At 52.6% G+C, this 18,174-nt stretch overlaps 1 protein-coding gene across 1 annotated transcript in view; it reads left to right on the plus strand.

The window, feature by feature from the left end:
* The first annotated feature begins 8,376 nt into the window (after positions 1–8,376).
* The window catches only part of TBX5 (T-box transcription factor 5), a 41,070-nt gene continuing 31,272 nt past the window's right edge, over positions 8,377–18,174 (plus strand). Inside the window, exons 1-5 of the mRNA XM_051805301.1 lie at positions 8,377–8,410; positions 10,903–11,078; positions 12,642–12,736; positions 15,332–15,451; positions 16,469–16,616. Of these exons, the coding sequence (XP_051661261.1) occupies positions 8,392–8,410; positions 10,903–11,078; positions 12,642–12,736; positions 15,332–15,451; positions 16,469–16,616 (558 nt within the window). The 5' untranslated portion in view covers positions 8,377–8,391. The remainder of the gene's footprint in view (positions 8,411–10,902; positions 11,079–12,641; positions 12,737–15,331; positions 15,452–16,468; positions 16,617–18,174) is intronic.

Below are 18,174 nucleotides of genomic sequence, written 5' to 3' on the forward strand. Positions count from 1 at the left end.
GACAGAAAATAGACATTGTCTTGAACGGCGGCTGCTCCGGCCCCCGGAGAGGGGAGGTTGGCGGCTCCTGTGCCCGCAGCCTCGGGGTGGAGAACCGGGCTCGGCTCCGCAGGTACCGCCCGGGGCTCCTCGCTCCGCCGAGGGAGGTTTTTGCGCAGCGATTCGAGAGCTCCTTCCCCCTAAAAAGAATTATTCGTTGGAAAAGAACGATTTCCGAGCTCACAGCACCTAAAAATGCGCTGGCAAAGGCCCCTTTGCCACGCACAGGAGCAGGTAAACACGCCTGTCTGCCCCCCAAAAACCCAGTCAGGCGCGAAATGAGCTTCTAATTTTCTGAAATGGGTGAAAGCAGGATTTTATTTTTTTTTTTTTTTGTGTGCCCAAAACCACTTCCACACCTAGACCAAAACAGACAAACGCGTATCCGGCAGGAACACTTAATATCCGAGGGACAGGTATAAATCCGCAGCGATGTGGAGATGGAGGCGCACGTGGGCTCATAAAAAAAAAAAATCAGGTTCACCACGCCAAGTGCCAACAGCAGCACAGCACCCATCGCACCCAGATATTCAGCCCCCTTCCCCACCTCTGTTTGCGTGGAAAAACATTCCAGGGAAGCTACTTGCTACCCTCAGAATTGGATCCTTCGGAAAGCAGGATAGGGTGATGCCCACATCGCTGGTGTTTCCCCGCACACCCGTGGGGCTCTGACCCTCAAAATCCGATTTATCCTCTGTACCCGGGTAGCTCAGGGCCTTCGAGTTATATTTTGGGGCCTCATCCAGCCCTGGCCCAAGGGGCAGATCCCTACAATAGGGGAAATGCTCTTTTTTTCCCCTTTTCTCTTCCTCCTGTGAACATCTTTTGGCACTTTACGTTTTCTGAACGCATGAAAAAAATGTCTGAGGAGCTGCTCGAGTTTTTCACGTCATCTGTATTTTACCCGAAGCGGTTAAAAGATGGGTTTTAGGTTTTTAGGATGCCCGTGGCACCCGTTCGAACCCGGCTTAACGGGGTTCTCGTGCTGGGGGTCCTCAGTCATCCCTCTGCCTCGCTGGGAGTGTCTCCGGCTCCCAAAACTTGTGGGTTTTTATTAATTCCAAGGATAATATTGGCACAACAGATCGGCCAGGCTGCACTGTCGCTCTGCGTTATTTAGGGAGGGGAAGAAAAGCGAACGGGGGCGAGAGAAGGGGAGAGAAACGGAAAAAAGTGGAAGAAAGAAGGCGAGGTGGATTGGGAAGGAGGAACGAGAGGAAAGAAAAACGAGTCGGAAAGAAAGGGAGGAAGAAAGTTTGCCAGGATGAGGGAACGGCGTGGATGTCCCCCCGCCCAGGGCTCCTGTCCCCCGGAGAGCACGAGTAGGGCTGGAGGGGAAGGAAAGAACATTTACAGGTGTTGCTTGTGCGGCCTTTTATCAGGGCGTGATTCAAAACCTTCGGGTTCGGGCTCCTCTCTCCACCTCCCGCCTCCGCCTCCCCCTTCAAGGTCATGGCAAGATCACTCTCAGGGAGGAAGGCACGGGGGGCTCTGAGGACTTTCCCCCTTCTTGCCCCCATTAGTTTCTTCCCAGGGCGAGAGCGAAGGCCTTATCTGCCTTTATTTTCTCCCTCGATAACGCCCTGATTGACACCCTGTTTGGTAAGAGCAGATTAGCCTGTCCATCCCGGGATGGATAACGCGCCCCTCTCCACCAGGAGCATCGGGCAGCGATCGGGGAGGGGGGATCCCTTGGGCACCCCGGGCCAAAAAATCCCCCGGTGGCAGCGGGGGGAAAGAGAAATGCAACCTAATTCCCTCCTGTGAACAGCACAGGAAAATTTGGGGAGGGGGTCGAGCCCTGTCTCCCCGGGTTGCGGTTAATTCCGGGAGAGACGCCTTTAGGGAGGGAGGGAGGGAAAAGAGAACAGATCCCTTTAGCTCCAGGGATGCTCCAAGCTTAATTTTGGGACTCTCTCGTCCTGCCCGCCGTCTAGGAGAAAAAGGGACCTCCTTCCCACGCGTGGGAGGCGCGGAAGGCCAGCGCAGTGCCCGCGCCACGCCAAGCTCTGCCTCTGCCCGGCTCCTTATTTTTCATTTTCGTCACCATTTTAAAGCCTGGAGTTGGCCTGGGAAATTAATGGGCTGCAGGGAGGGGGGAACGGGTTTTAATTGAAAACCTTTTTTTTTAACTTAAAGTAGCCAGAAGGGCGGGAAAAAAAAAAAAAAAAAAAAAAAAAAAAAAAAAAAAAAAAAGGAGCCGAAACCACAAACTTTAAAAGAAAAACGTTATTCACCTGTAATTAAAAAAAAAAAAAAATCATAAAAAAACTCGACCCAGGTATCTGACCCCGAAGGCTCGTCTAAGTAGGAAATTCTAGAGCACTAAATGCAGGATTTTGTAATGGAAATAATGACACGAGAGAACTGTATTGGCGGTACTTTGAAACAAATATTTTGTTGATAAAGTCTCAGATCAAGGCAGTCAGCCCTTGCCCCCGTAATTCCGAAAAAAAATTAGAGAAAAATTAGGAGAAAAAAACCCTAAAAACACCCCCAACAAGTGAATGGACCAAAATACTTCCAGAGAGGATGATTATTTTAAATACTTGTTTTCTCCCAGGTGAGTATTTCGCCAAAGCGAAACGCGGCCAACAAAGGGGAGTAAGAAATAAAAGAAGAGAGAACTGGTCGGAGAGGGGAAGTAAATTATCTAAAAATGGAAAGGAAAAAAATAATCCCTGCTATGAGGGAGCTCAGTCTCTGTGAAAATGTGGGAGGGAAAAAAAAAAAAAAAAGAGAGAGAGTTGGGAAGCCAAAAGTGCTGATGTCTCTGGATTTCACAAGCCGGGCGGCCGCGCTGCCCCGTCCCTGGGCAGGGTGGCTGCCGAGGAGCCGCGGGAGGAAGGCAAAAACCTCTTCGATTTGGTTAAGCCGACCCAAAAAGTGATTTTTAAAGGGGTGTGCGTGGTGGGGGGAGTGAGCGAGTTCACGCTCGGCACTATTTCTTACTGCTGACACCTCGACCCCACTGCGAGCCAGCACCCCGGCCATCCCCCCTCCCTCCACCCCTCCCGGGCAAAACCCGAAAGGAGAAACCTCCAGGGCGAGGGACACCCTCCAAAGGGAGCGAGAGGGCAGAGGGGCTGTGCAGGGCTCCGGCCATGCGGGCCCCTAAAGCGGGGGCTCCCCGAGGCCCCGGGGCCGGGCGGCGGGGCCGGATCCTGCGCTGAGGAGCTCAACCACCGGCAGCCAGCCTGGGGGGGCCGCACAGGGCTCGGGGGGGCCCAGCCCAGCACCCCACCCGCACATAGGTAAGTGCCCACGGTGGCTGGGGCCGTGGCTGCATACGGGAGAATTGATATTTATATCTCGAATATATAAATATATATATATATATATATATATAGTGGCGGTGTGGCGTGCAGGCGGTGCGTGCACATCTATCCCCTCGCCCGCGTTCTGCGGGGGCGCGGATTTGCTCACACTCCCCCTGAGCTGTGCGGAGGATGGGGCAGATCGGTGCTTGTGCGCCCCCCCAAAAAAACCCCCTGTTTAAACCGCGGGTAAAACGTAAATATCCGTATAAAACCTACAGAGGATGGGGCAGGGGCGGCTTGAGCTGGCAGAAGTACTGCTGTACCTGAAGGTCTCATCACCTGCACGTCCACGCGCTTTTGGGGTGGGCTTGTGTGCCTGGGGATATTTAGTGCACAAACAGACGCGTATATTCACGTGTATCTCTCGGGCTCCGCACTCACGCCCTTATATTGCACGTTTGGCCCAAATATGTAAACGAAATAATTTATAAAATACGCAAGATATAAAATTTACTGAAGGACAGGAGCAAAGAGGCATCGTGTGCGGGGGCGTGTTTGCAAATGGTGTGTCCAGACTCCCCTAGGCACACCTATACTTAAATATGTGTAGATATGTGTATATTTATCTGCGTTCCTACGCGGGCCGGCTTTTTTACCCCTCGTCTTTCAGCGGGGCCGGGTGAAAATAACCCGGGTGGGTTCCCAGCGAAGGGATCCGGGCGGTTCAGGGCTCGGAGGCCGAGCGGTGCCCGGGCGGGCAGGAGAGAACGATCCCAATCCTCCGCCTCGGGGGCTCCGGGGGGACCTCAGGGGACAGCAGGAGGTGGGGTCGGGCTGTCGGCTGCGGGGCAGAGAATTTTATTTCTGCTTTTGGGTAAGGTCTCATCCTGCTCTGGCAGCTCCAGCACCTTTGGGCGGTCGGTGCCAGCTGGAGAATCCCACTCAGTGGGGTTTTTTTCTCCCATCCCGGTTATTTGGGAGGACTCCGAGCTCAGGAGCGCGGCCAGATCCAGCAAATGGGGCGCATCAGGGCAAGGGGGGCTTTTCCACCTCCGACCCTCCTCCTTTTTCTTTTTTTCTCCGCCATCCTCGCTGGTTCTTTTCCTTTAGGCCTGGCTTCCCCGGGCGCCGGCAGAGCTCAGCCTGGGCAAGCCGGGAAGTGCAGGCAGGCTTTTCCCGGGCTGTGGGGAGATGGCTGCCTGCAGACCCTCGGCTGGAGCAGGGCTGGGGTCCCTGCTGGCAACACTCACCTTTGCAACCTCCAGCTCCTCTCACTCTCCCTTAGGTGTTCCTCTTTATTTTCTTTCTCCCTATTTCTCCTCCTCTCTTTTTCTGTTGGAGGAAGAGACCTGTTGGAGGAAGAGACCTTTTAACTTTTTTTTTATTTTTTTTTTTTTGGGGTGTACTTTTTCTTCTCTCTCTCTTTTCTTTTTTTAATTTTTAATTATTATTTTCTTTATTTTTTGGTGAAATCTCCCTGCAGCGGCCGTGAGTGCATCCCAAAATTCCTTTGGTTGAGGGAGAGCTGGGACATGGGGTAGCGCCGGCGGCGCCTCTGCCGCCACTGGCTGCACTTGGAGGGATCTGGAGGGTTTTGATTTTTTTTTTCCCCCTTGTCAATCTCATTTGGCAAATAATCGCCTCGATTTACTAATTTTTTTTTTCCTTTTCTTTTTTCCTCCCTTTTTTTTTTTTAAATCAGAGCAAATAATCGGTTCTCGAAGCACCCTTGAATCCGTACAAATAACCAGGTTATCATTTACTATATATAGCCCAGCGTGCTCGCTTCCAGAGGCGCTTAAGAATTCAACGGGCAAGTTTCCTGCTCGCCCTAATAAGATTATATGTTTAGAAAAATAAATTAGGCTGAATAATGCCAACACCGTTGGATTAATTTGGCTTCTGCTGGTGCAGCGGGAGCTTTGTTACTTGGTTTCCCCATTTTCCGTTCCGGGTAGGAGTGGGTTTTCCCGAAGTTTCCAGCCTGCTTCTGTGGTACACACTCATATATGATATATACCCCGTCCCACCCGCCTATATACGTCTCGGCGTGTGAATATATATATATTTATGTGTATATGTACACAGAGGCACCGCATAGAGATTGCACACGCACAGCCTCGCTGTATTTTGCGTTGCACTGGATGGATTTCTTTGGGGGTGGGGGGTAGGGGGGGAAAACGCCAGGAATCTCACTGATAGAGCTTTAAAAAGAGGAGAATAATACAAATTAACCTTCCATTACTGCTGCAGTCAACCATGACAGAATAGGCCAGTTGCGTGGTTGGTGACGTCTCCGTGTCCTATAGGAGCAAAGCTCGTGAGATAGCAGCTATCGCCTTGAACTCTCTTTATTTTATCGGAGTATGGCTGGTAATAAACAGTAATATTTAATTTGTCTGAGACCACAAATCGGCTTCTAGCTGGAAGGCTCCTTGCCTTGACATTCCAGTCCTGGGGAGCCGGGATTTGCCGTCTTTTTCTTCAGCTGCTTTATTATTTTTTTTTCTTTCCCTCCTTCTCCAAACACCCCCCCCCCCCAACCTGCAGACGGAAATAAATTCGATTTATTTGCATCGTTTTCAACTTGTCTTCAAGGTGTTTGAGAGCTAGTTTGGCACTGGAGAGGTGAGTGCTTTCCCAGGCAGCGGCCGCGCTCGGGTTCGCTCTTCCAAACTTCAGGGATTTTCACTTTTCCCTTTCTTTCCGGCGAGGGGAGGGAAGCTCGTGTTCTCTCTCGCCAGCAGCTGCGAGAAACCTTTCTTCCTCGTTGCTTCGTTCTCTTTCCTGAAGAGAAAAGCCTCTCCTTTTGGGGCGAGCTGGACGCTTTGGGGGGATGCTCCCAGCACACGTGCGGTGCAGGGCCGGCTGCACCCACCGCGTGCTTCCCCGGCATTCCCGCTTTATATTCCCTGCTTTCCATCCTTTCCCCCCCCCCCCCCCCCACACCTTTTCCCCTTTGATTTGCACCTTTCGGAGCAGAGCCCAGGCGAGGGAAAGGGGCCTTTCCCCGCTTTCCCCAGGCCGGGGCTGGGGCCGCTCCCGCCGCCTTCCCCGCGGGGGAACAACCGCCCGGGTTCGCTCCCTGGTTTATTTGTGTTTGGAAGGGCTCCACGGCTCCTTTCCCCTCTAAAAATAATGAAATATGGGACAAGCTTTGCTCTGTTTGTTTAAGTAGCATTCTCTGGCTTATTCTCTGCGGCTACAAGTGCAGTTATTTTATTATTCTTATTTGCAACCGTTTACTGTTGGCTGTTTCTCCTCAAGTAGCTGTTGGAGCTGGCGTGCACATGGAAAGGGTTTGGGAGATGCCAAACTACACCCACATACGCGCCCCCCTCCCCGGTAGCCGCTCGCCCCCGGACTTTTCCCTTCCTCACCTCCAACTTTCAGAGGGCTCCGGTGTTATCGCGCCCCGCGAGCGCTGGGAGCGAGGGTGGATTTGCTGAAAACTTCCTCGAAATGCCCCAAAAAAAAAAAAATTACCGAGAGACAGAAAAGAGTGAAGGATTTTTTTTTTTCCGGATGGGGGGGGACGGACGACGGGACAGAGCGGCGAGAAGAGGGTGGGGGCAGGAGGAGGAGGAGGGTGGGCAGAGCAGATCTAAACCATGCCATTTATTCCGAGTCTTATCAAAAATCCGCCTCACCAATCTGGTTCTCTTCAGCCTGCAGAATGCGACAGGGAGGCTGTTTACCCTGCGCTGACCTATTCAACTTTACCCTCCCAATAATACATTAAAAAAAAAAAAAAAAAAAAAAAAGGGAGCGAAGGAAGATGCAGATAAACCCACATCCCCGCTCCTCGCTGACGGGTTGATTATTTGAGCTCCGGGGGGCTGCGGCCCTCGGCCGTGGCAGAGCGGCGAGGGGTGAGGAAGAGGATGGGAAAGGGCAGGGGAAGGAGCCTGGATGCGACCAGAAGCGGGGACAAGGGCCACAGCCCCACGCACACCCCCCCGGGGCCGCCTTGGCTGGGTTTCGGTCCCGCTCGCCCGCGTTTCATCCCTTTTTTTGGGGGGCTATACCCCTTAGGAGAATATATTTAGGGGGGATCCCCCCTCAGCCCCCCAATAAAAGGCCTCTGTGAGCAAACATAGAGCTGGGCTTAAATCCCCACCTCTGGGCTGCCTTTGAGGGCGGGAGGGGGGAACTGGGGGTGGTGCGAGGTTAGGGGAGCCAGGGATTTATTTTAAGGGGTGTGGGGGGGAGCAGGATATTCCCAGGCGCTGAATTTTCTCTTTGGTTGGGAGAGATGGATGGAGGAGGGAGGGAGGGAGGGAGCGGAGAAGGAGGTAAAGGAGAGGGGGAGGGTTGCTGGGGAGTTTGATGATTGTCTTTGTGCCTTGTTCTTGTTTGCCGGCCAGAAAAATAGGCTGGAAAAGGAGGTTTGGGGGGGGGGGAGGGGGCGGGAGGGAGGGCTGTGTGAGAGGGAGTCTCTCCGGAGCAGGATCCCAGCTGGTTGGGCAGTGGGTCCCGGCACTTGGCGAACGGAGCTGGACGAGCCCACGTCACCTCCGCGCTCCTCTCCTCTCCTCCGCGCCCGGCTCCGCGCAGCCACCGCGGCAGCGCCGCGAACCTGCCCGGAGGAGCCACCCAAAACTTTTTTTTTTCTTGTCTCTTTTCTTTTCCCGAGAGGGTACTGCTTTCTTTTTTCCCCGCTCTTTCGCCCTCTCCCTAATTTTTTTTTCCTTTTTTTTTTTAATTACTATTTTTAATTTTTTTAATTATTTTTAGGTGGGGAGTAGAAAGAGTAGGGCTGGGGAGAACCGTGTCTTCCAGATCAGGCTGAGAAAGGGGTGGGGGTGGGGGTTTTATCTTGGTCTCAGGATCCTTTCTAGTGCGTCTGACAACCTGGAAGTGTTTGGAAAGAGCAGGGGAGAGAGAGAGAGGAGAGAGAGAGAGGACAGAGAGAGAGAAGCAGGCTTGCATTGGATAGATTTTTTTCTTCCAGGCTGGGTTTTCACATGCTGATCCGCAAATAAATAAATAAAAGGAAATATGCACACGAGAAGCCTGATCCCATTGTAATTTCCATTGCAAACGGGGAAAATAGACACACACATTATTTATATGGAGATGCATTGATTGCATGGAATTCAACAAGCAAGGTAACAGCTCTTCCATTGCCATGTATGTCCGTCGGGGTCTGTAATCCGGGTGTGCGGGTGCGTGACCGAGGCAGAGCGAAAGTGGCTCGTTGGGGGCATTGTTGGCCACAAACCGGCTTCGCCGAGGAGCTGCGAGGCCTCGGGAGACTGGGGGGGGGTGCAGGGGAAGGAGGGGGGGCCGCTTTCCCCAGGGCTCCCGCCGCGGTGTGTGGGGCTGGGGGGATGTGTGTGAGATGGGGCAGAGCTGGAACGAAAGCAGAGCGGGTGGTTATTTTATTTTATTTTATTTTTTATTCGCCCCCTTTTATATTTTTTTTTCCTCCCGCGAACCCACTTGGCGTTACTTTAGCAAAGCAAGATGCATTTTTCATCCAGCCAGCGCGGCCTGGTTCTGTCAAGCTCCATTTCTTCTCACGAGCTCTTTTAAGGGGAAAAAAAATTAGAAGCCACGGATCGCCAATTGCTCGTAGTTGTTGGGTTATTTTTTGTCGTCACGCTCGCGTATTTAAAATGATTATTATCTTTATATCTGCTTAATTATGTCTGGGCGCGGAGAGCACCGGGGAGGCTCGCTGGGGCAGGGCTGTGCTGCCATGGCCGGGTCCCTCTTTGTTTTAATAAACATGCTTTATTTTTTTTTTTAGTTGCATTATTTTCCCTCGCCCTCCCCGCTAACTTTGCCAGCTCGGGGGGGAATAATAGCTCCAAGCTGGAGGGAAATCGATTAAAAAAATGGACAACCGGCACTTCCCAAGGAAGCGAAAAAAAAACCAACAAAAAAAAAAAACAACAAAAACAAACAACACACCACAACAGTCCAGGGGAAAAAAAAAAAAAAAAAAGAGGAGGAGGGGAAGAGAAAAGCCTTAAATGGTCCCTGGAGCTGCGGCTCTGCCGCCGCGGGCTGGGCCCGGGCCCGGGGCAGCGGCTCCCGCAGCGCCCCCCGCAGCGCCCCGCGCACTTTCCGCGCTCTCGCAGCGGTTTCGCTTCGCCCCTCGCTCGGTCGCTGGCCGGGGTGCGCTGGGAAAAGAGCCTTCGGGAAGGGAGGGAGCGAGCACGGCCCGCGTCTGTGTCTGATCTGTAGCTCCAGAGGTGCGGACCTGCAGTCCCTTCGCTTTTTGTCCTTTTAAATTATATATACGTACATGTATATATTACCCACCACTAGCAGGGAAGATCATTTCTCCCCCCCCCCTTTCCACTCCCAATTTTCTTTTGCATTTAAAGGAGAATTGCCTTTTTTTCCTCCCCCCCTCGCTCTCTTTTATTTTTAACAGCTTTCAAATATTGTTGCAGGGCGAAGAACTCCTTTAAAAACATTCTCGTGTATTTAAACCCAATATTGCCTCCATATGCTTGGCCTTTCAAAACTGAATCCCCTTCTTCGAAACACGCAAGAAAGATTTTTTTTTTAAGCTACTAAAACTCTGTACTTCTTAAGAACACAAAAAAAAATCCCAAACTAACAGATAATTCATTTGCTTTTATTTATTTTTTTCCCTGGTGCTGCTGTGAAACTTTTACCATTCCTGATAGAGCCTTTAAAGCTAAGGCAAAATACTGCTTTTAAAATTCGCTGTGGTTACTCGCATTAGATAGAAACCGTGTATTTTTAAAGCTCTTTTACTCCGCTGGTGTAGTTTTACCCTAAATGTCATGGTTTAGTTCACTGCAGCCCCAATTCCACCCCCCCCGTTCACCAGCCGAGTGCTCATTATTACCTTGCACAGTGTCTCGTCCGATTGATTTATTTTTTTATATATATTTTAATTATCTCGTCCATCCTTTGCTTTTCTTGCGACTGCCCGGGGTAAGGGGAGAAAAGTTTATTTATTTATTTATTTCCTTGTTTATAAGAGAGGAAAGAAGTTGTGTTTTCTTTGAATATGGGGTGATAGAAGCGGCCTCGCGTGCCGGTGGTGTTTTCCCGGTCGAAACTGGAGAGGGGTGGAAGCTCCTACTTCCCTGGGAGGAAAGTGGGGACTTTAAACCCCCTGGGCCGCAGAGAGCCTGGAGGGGGATTGGAGGTGGTGAAGACACGGAGTAGGCTCTGTCGCCCCCACCTCGGACCCCTCGACCTCCAGAGTCATTTGTGTGATGAGCTGGCCGGTCCCCAGCCCCTCGGGTGCCTCGTTCCCCGCGTCCCGCCAGCCGGCCCTAAAATACGCTGTTTACCTTTTCCAAAAGATGCATTCAATAATACCGCCTCCCCCTTCCCCTCCCTCTCCACCTCCCCCCCCCCCACCCCCACCCCCCCAAATCCTATCATCCCTTGCGGGCTGCGATAATAAATAAAAGTCTTTATTTCTCCCTCTCCCAAAGTTAAAGGGCCTCCTTCCCTCCCCGGGCAGCTGGAAGTGAGTTGCGGGATTGCCGGGCAGCCCTGCCCCGGCGCGGAGCTATGGAAATATATACATATATATATTTTATTAAACGTCAGCGTTGACTTATGCGTCTCTTATCTCTGCTCTCTCCCCGATGTGTGCCTGCAGTGGGGGATTCGGCGAAGGAAGCTCGTAACATGGCGGATAGCGAGGAAGGCTTCGGGCTCCCCACCACGCCGGCGGACTCGGAGGCCAAGGAGCTCCAGGCTGAAGCCAAGCAGGACACTCAGCTGGGGGCCACCAGCAAGTCCCCCACCTCCCCCCAGGCAGCTTTCACCCAGCAGGTAAGGACTGGCGCTCCTCTTCCTCAACCCCCTCGTTATTTCATTTTTTTTTGGTGTTATTTTTCCCTTTTCTCCGCGGTTTTTTTTTTTTTCCCCCTCGACTGGGTGGTTGAGCCATTTTGGGCCCCACGGGGGCGAAAAGCCTCACCTGATGGCGGGCCTCATCCTGCCTGAGTGTTATTTAAGGTCGTGCTCAAGCGCCAAACCTGCGGGTGTGAATGTTGGGGTGCGTGGAGGGGCACGCAGGGAAAAGCACCCAAAATAACAGAGAGGGGAACCCGCTGAGGCAGCAGCAGACACACCCCCACAAGCGCCCACGCGTGGGTGTCCAAATGCACGTGTGAACAGACACAGAGTGTACCTTTGCTGTGCCCGTGCGTATTCGTGTAAGATATAAATGTATAGTGTGAGATACAAATTTATATGTATTTATTTGTGTATATGTGCACCCCTTGTCCAGCCAGGCAGGCACACACAGATACAGCCCATACCCACGCAACGGGCACTGAGGGCAGGCAGTCGCTGTCACGCGTGGGCACCCCCGTAACCACCCGGGGGCCAGACACACCTTGGGGTGCCCTCCTCATGCCCTCCATCAGCCGTCGCCCCCCTGGTGCTGCGTGTTGCCGGGACACGCGTGGGATCCCACCCGGGACCCACCGGCTGCAGCTCCCGGAGGACTCCCGAGGAGGGCAGGACGAGGCGGCAGCGGGTCAGGCCATCCCTCGGCTTCTCCTTCCCTGGGAGCTCCCGGCGCTCGGCCCCAGCCGGCTCGGGGCAGCCCTGGGAATGATGGGGGGGGGGGAAAAGGCGGGGAGAGGGGCTTTTCCACCGAGATTCCCTTTCCTTCGGCGGCCGTGGAGCCCTCCCGGAGAGCCCCGCTTCTCCCCCGGCAGGTAACCCCCCGGTGGAACCCCCCAGCCCGCTGTGAGTGCGGGCCGGGGTGGGCACAGGGACTGGTCGCACCGTTTGTTTTTGGAAACCAACCCTCGGAAGCGTTTGACGGGGCGATTTGGCTCCCTTTTGAGTGGGGGGGGGAATGGTGTGCTTGGCTTGGTGCAGGGATGTGTTATCCCCGCGGCGGCATCTGCCCCAGCCGGGGGGCTCGCAGTTTTTGGGTGGTGTGGGCCGGGGAGAAGAGAGAAAATAAGGCGGCGAGGGGAGCAGAGTAACCCCACACACACACACACCGCCCTGGCTTGCAGAGCGCAGCCGGCGGGTGTAAATCGCTCGTGGGAGGGTACAAATCTCCTCCGGCTGGCTCCGGGAGCAGCTGGGCCGAGGCGCTGGGGGATTGCTCGGGGAGGATGCGGTCGGAGCCGGCTCCGGGGGCTCCCTCCCATCGCCTCCCCGCCCCAGGAGCACCGAGGCCCGCAGGACCCTGTTCCAGGCCCTCCCTGAGCAGCATCCCCGTGCTCCGGCCTGAAATCCCCCTCTCCCCGCCTTCGCGGCAGGATTTTCCCGGGAATGCCCCGAGCTCCGGGGCCTTTTCCCTCCGAGCTTTCCCGCCGGGGCTGCCCCCGCAGCGCTCGGGGCTGACGCTCTGTGCCTCCCCCTCCGCAGGGCATGGAGGGCATCAAGGTGTTTTTGCACGAACGGGAGCTGTGGCTGAAGTTCCACGAAGTGGGGACGGAGATGATCATAACAAAGGCCGGGAGGTAAGAGGAGAGGGGGTGTCCGCGTTCCCCGGCGTGTTTGCGGGGGGGGAATCGCAGCCGCGTGGATGGGGGTGCGTGTCCACCTCCCTGACACTGCGACAGTCACATCTCTCATGTCCGAGACCCCCCCTCGGACCGAGAGCACCCTCAGAGCCCTGCCCGGCCACGGAGAGCCCTCCCTGCCCGGATATATTCAGGAGAAACTGTTTCTTCTGGCTTCTTTCTTAACCAGAACAGTTGGATCGTTAATCCCAATTTCAGGCCTTTGGAAACTTTCCAAGAGAACGCGAGTTGGAACCACTTGGCCAAAAACAAACCTTGTTTAGAGCAGCTCGGTGGGCTATAATTATTATTAATTTTATTATTATTATTATTATTATTATCAGATAGGCCCTTCTGCATTTTAAAAAATGTTTTCTGCTGTTTGACAGAGTTTCTTATTTATTTTGCTCACACTGAGGTGAATATTCCCAGCACACCCACGCACCCCATTTAAAAGTGTATGCGGTCTTTAGCTACTGTTTATATAGCGATAGCGAAGCTGTTTAGATGCAGAGATAGATCCACATGCTATTTATTTGCGGACGTAACATTTCTATATGTGTGTTTATCTGCGTGGGTGTGTAGAAAAATATACAGCCTTGCAAATCCAACTTTATTGGGGCTATAATCGATTCCATGACCGGCTTAGTAAAGCTGATCCGCAGATATTTATATATGTATGAGCGTGTGTTGGAGGGGGTTTAACATTATCCTTAATATTAATCTGTTAAATTGAAGAGTGGCCAGCGAGACCCAGTGAAAGAGTCTCTCCAGTCCCAGCGGCAAACTGGGGGCAGCCCGAGGGAGGCTTTTTCGTTGTAATTTTAAATTAGAATACTTGGAGAAAGGGGGAGGGGGGGGGAATCCACCCTCCACGCGTAGCAATAGTAGTAGTTTTAGACTGTAAGGGCAGAATAAACAACGCAGAGTCAAACTTTCATTTTGCTCTGTCATCTGGTATTTGTTGTGGTCTTCCAAAATTTGCCTGAAGAGGGAGGGAAAATAAAAATATGGAGCTGGTTGGATGAAGTTTTAGTGAATAGATCTGTCTCACGTCTCGCATTCCCCTTGAACCTCGCTGCTGCTGCTGGAAAAATCGGTTTTAAAGAAGGGGGTTTGTGGCCAAGGGGACGTGGTATGGAGAGGAGAGGGGGGATAAGGCCGGTGCCAGGACCTCCCGAAAAAACCCCGGTTCACAGGGGAAAAAAAAGACAACTCTAGAAGGGAGACAGAAACCACCTTGCAGAAATTTCAAACAAATATCGCCGGGGACAGAAATCTCGTCTGGAGAGCAATAAACCAGACATTTACAGTGCAGGGGCTCGAGGGGAGATGCGGGATAGGTTTCCTTATTTCTAGAATTCCCCACGTTTATCGTTGGCGAAATCCACGGTCCTGCTGCTCAGGTGTTGTCGGTGGAGTTACAGATCGATCCTCAGGTGGAATTGGGTTTTTTCTCCCTTAAAACTTTAAAGTTCAACTCCCGTTTTCTCCGTTGGTCGCTTTCCAGCCCCTCTCACCTTTTTACAACCGAATTAAAGCCCAGCCCAGGTGCCTCACGGCAGCGATAAGATCCCGAGCCTCGGAGAAGAGCTCAATATTTTTAGAGGTGTGGGGTTTTTCTTTTTTTTCTTTTTTTTTTTTTTTTCTGTTTATGCGTGTTTTAAGTCCAGGGCTACATTTTCATCGGCTTTATTTTTAAATATTTGGAAAGCTTCGAACTAAAATAACAGCAGTGTTTTAAGTCCCTGCCTTGCAGTAATGGAAAATATTTCGAAAAGCCCCTGTCTTGTGTGTATCCCAGGGTTTCCAAGGATTTGTCAGGTGTGTTTGCTGGTGTCTCGGGAGGCGCTCACGGCTGCACGTAGGTTTGCTCTTTACACCTGAGTGCGTGGAGGGGTTTTTTTCCTCCTTACCTGCCCATAGAACCATTGATAGGCATAGAGGTGATTAATATATACGGATTTAAACGTATACATTTCTCTCTCTATAATATATTATAATGTGTTTCTATAAATACATGTATTTCAAGAAATACATAAAAATATTTTTTTTTCTAGAAGTATCTATATTTTAACTTTTTGAAAACCTTTTTTTTTTTATTTTTTTGGCAAATCTCCCCTCCTGTTCCAGCGGTTTATGGACAGAGGGAAGTAACTTGCTTCCAAAAGTTCTCACGGTCAGATTTGTTCAACGAAGGGGGGGAGTTGAAGCCTTGGCGAAACAAATAATTAGTCAAAACACACGAGTAGGTGGATAAATAAATCCACCGGCGTCGAAATTGCGATTCTGCCTCGAAAAATCACCCGGTTCGCCTCGGTCGGGAGCTGGAGGGGGAACCAGCGGCACCCAAACATGTGCTGCACCCCGAGGGGAGGGTGCACCCTCCGCTGCCCGAGCCTTTCGGGAAGGTCCATCTGAGAGGGTGGCGTTGCCCTTTCGCTAAATGCCCCCCTCTTCTATGTCTCCTCCTCCCAAACACCCTCTAAAACCACCCTGGCAACCTTGCTTTTCACTGCTCTAAAACTTGTGTTTTTATTTTTTATTTAACAGGCGTATGTTCCCCAGTTACAAAGTGAAGGTCACTGGACTTAATCCAAAAACGAAGTACATCCTGTTGATGGATATTGTACCAGCGGATGACCACAGATACAAATTTGCAGATAATAAATGGTATGCACGCGTGGGGGAAAAGGGGGAGGGAGGAGACCTCTGTGTCGGGCTCTCCGGGCTGCCTGGTGGGGAGATATCCCTCAGTCAGCGGCTCGTCCTTCTTTTTTCCCGTGCAAAAGAGAGATGTTGGTCTGCAGGAGCCTCACCTGAGCGTGACGGGATGCTCCCACAGTCCTTGGGAGAGTAACGCATCCAAAAAAAAAAAAAAAGAAGAAGAAAAGGAGAAAAGTCTGTCGCAATTAGCGAAGGATAACTAATCCTGTTTGAAGATGAGATTGTTGGCGATTGTGGAGCTGATAGTTCAGTGATATTAAGGAGGGGAAAATCTTTAAGAATTGGTACTTTGTTCCTGGCTTGAGTGCCGGGAATTGGGGAAAGGGGGAAGGATGGGGTTAAACGGGGAAGCAGCGAGAGCCATCTCCGACGGGAAAGGTGCCAAGGAGCTCAGTAATTCCCGAGCGCTGTTTGAAACGCCTTTTCTCCCCAAGCACGGCGTGACCGTCCGGGCACCGCGCACCTGAGAGGGAGGGATCCCACCGGAGGGGCTGGATGGGGAGAGCAGGAGCCCACGGGAGGGATCCCACCGGAGGGGACGGATGGGGAGAGCAGGAGCCCACCGGAGGGACCCCAGGAGTAGCTGGATGGGGAGAGCAGGAGCCCACGGGAGGGGACGGATGGGGAGAGCAGGAGCCCACGGGAGGGGACGGACGGATGGGGAGAGCAGGAGCCCACCGGAGGGGCTGGATGGGGAGAGCAGGAGCCCACGGGAGGGGATGGATGGGGAACAGGAGCCCACGGGAGGGGACGGATGGGGAGAGCAGGAGCCCACCGGAGGGGCTGGATGGGGAGAACAAGAGCCCACCGGAGGGACTGGGTGGGGAGAACAAGAGCCCACCGGAGGGGCTGGATGGGGGAAGCAGGAGCCCACAGAAGGGACCCCAGGAGGGGCTGGATGTGGAACAGGAGCCCAAGGGCAGCCCCCACGTGCCCGGAGCTCAGTCCTGTGTCCCCACGCAGGTCGGTGACGGGGAAGGCAGAGCCGGCCATGCCCGGGAGGCTGTACGTGCATCCCGACTCCCCGGCTACCGGTGCCCACTGGATGAGGCAGCTGGTTTCCTTCCAGAAGCTCAAACTCACCAACAACCACCTCGATCCCTTCGGCCATGTAAGTACCGGGAGCGGGAGAAGGGCTACCGGGGTCCCACGGTGTGTCCAGCACCCACGAGTGTCCCCCCACCCCTGGCAGCGTCACCCACCCCCAAATCCGTGGTGTTGGTGGGGTGTTATTTCCTTCCCTGGCTGGGATGAACCCCCATCAGGGCCTCCGAAAATAGAAGCATAAACCTTAAAACCGGGTTATTTCACCACGCTGTGTGGGAATTGAGTACAGACCCCGTGGGCTGGAGCTCGCGAGTGGGTCAAACTCCCCCGGCTTAATCGAGTATTTGCCTACCTGGTTTTAATCGCACGGGGATCGTTTAAAATCTGCTCGCTGCCTGTGGGAATTTGCCTAACAGGTATAATCAAACAGGCATAATTATTGGAGGGAATAGGACCTAAAACCATGAGGATACCTCGATTAAAAAAAAAAAAAAAAAAGAGAGAAAAAGGCAACAATAACTAAAGACAATTAAAAAAATTGAAGTCCCGCTAGAACTTCTTGGACATAAAAAGAACTTTGCGAGACTCGGGAGGCCGTGAAAGTTTGTGTGAATTCTGCAGCCAGGAACAGCCCTCCTTCGAAGGTCTCCAAAGATGCGAGTTCCTCTGAGCAAATATATATGTGCGCGTGTATGAATAATATGTATATATATCTATAAAAAGAAATATATATATAATTGAGCGGGTATGCGAATCCAGATCCCAGCATCCCTTTCCAAGAGCGTATTTTTCTCCAGTCTCGTTTCAACACTTCAGTTTCATTTTTTTTTTCCAAGGTGGTTTTTTTTTTCCCCCTTTGCTTTTTAACGATAAATTTAGTGCTATTAAATCCTTGCCCACGTGGTCGCTGAGAAGTGAGCAGGGGGGCTGGGGAGAGCAGCCAGCCGAGCCCCCAGCCCACCCCAGTGCTGAGCATCCTTCTCCTTTGCACCTCCAGCTGGGGAGTTGTTTTCCCTTTCCTTTTCAGAATTTTTATTTTGTTTTAATTTTGTTTTAATTTTATCTTGGACTGGCGGCGAAGCGGTTTGCAAGAGGTGCTTTCCAGGGATTAGGATCTTCCCCAACTCCACCCGCTCCGGGAAGAGGGAGGGGAGCAGCTCAGCCAGGGGGACCCATCCCACCCCCCGGGGTGCTTTTGGGGAGCAGTCCTAGAGAAGGGGGGGATCCGGCCCGGCGGGACGAGGCCAGGCATCCCCGCTGGGAACAGGCGGCTGTGGGGAAAAAGTCCCTCTAAACAAACCGAAGACGCTGAGGGGACAATAAGGGACTTCAGAGGAGGAGCTGCGCCAGGAGCCTCTCAATTAGAGTCGCTGTAATGAAATTAAAAACCATTAGATCGTTCACCGTTGATGTCTACGACTTTCCTGGATGTCAAAGCAATTTGCTTAAACCCCCGGGACGGGGGAGGCGGCGGCGGGACGCGCTGCGTCTCGCTGTCGCCAGGGTCCGGCAGTCATTATCGGGACCGAGCGGCCCCCCGTCGCCGCTCCCCCCTCCTCGGTCCCCCCATTTTCCCCCGAGATTAACCCGGTACCGAGCAGGGACCGCTTTTTATCTTGAAC

This window comes from Manacus candei, unplaced genomic scaffold, assembly GCF_025592945.1.
Source record: "Manacus candei isolate 608988 ecotype Guabito, Panama unplaced genomic scaffold, ASM2559294v1 h1tg000064l, whole genome shotgun sequence".
NCBI classification, from domain to species: Eukaryota; Metazoa; Chordata; class Aves; order Passeriformes; family Pipridae; genus Manacus; species Manacus candei.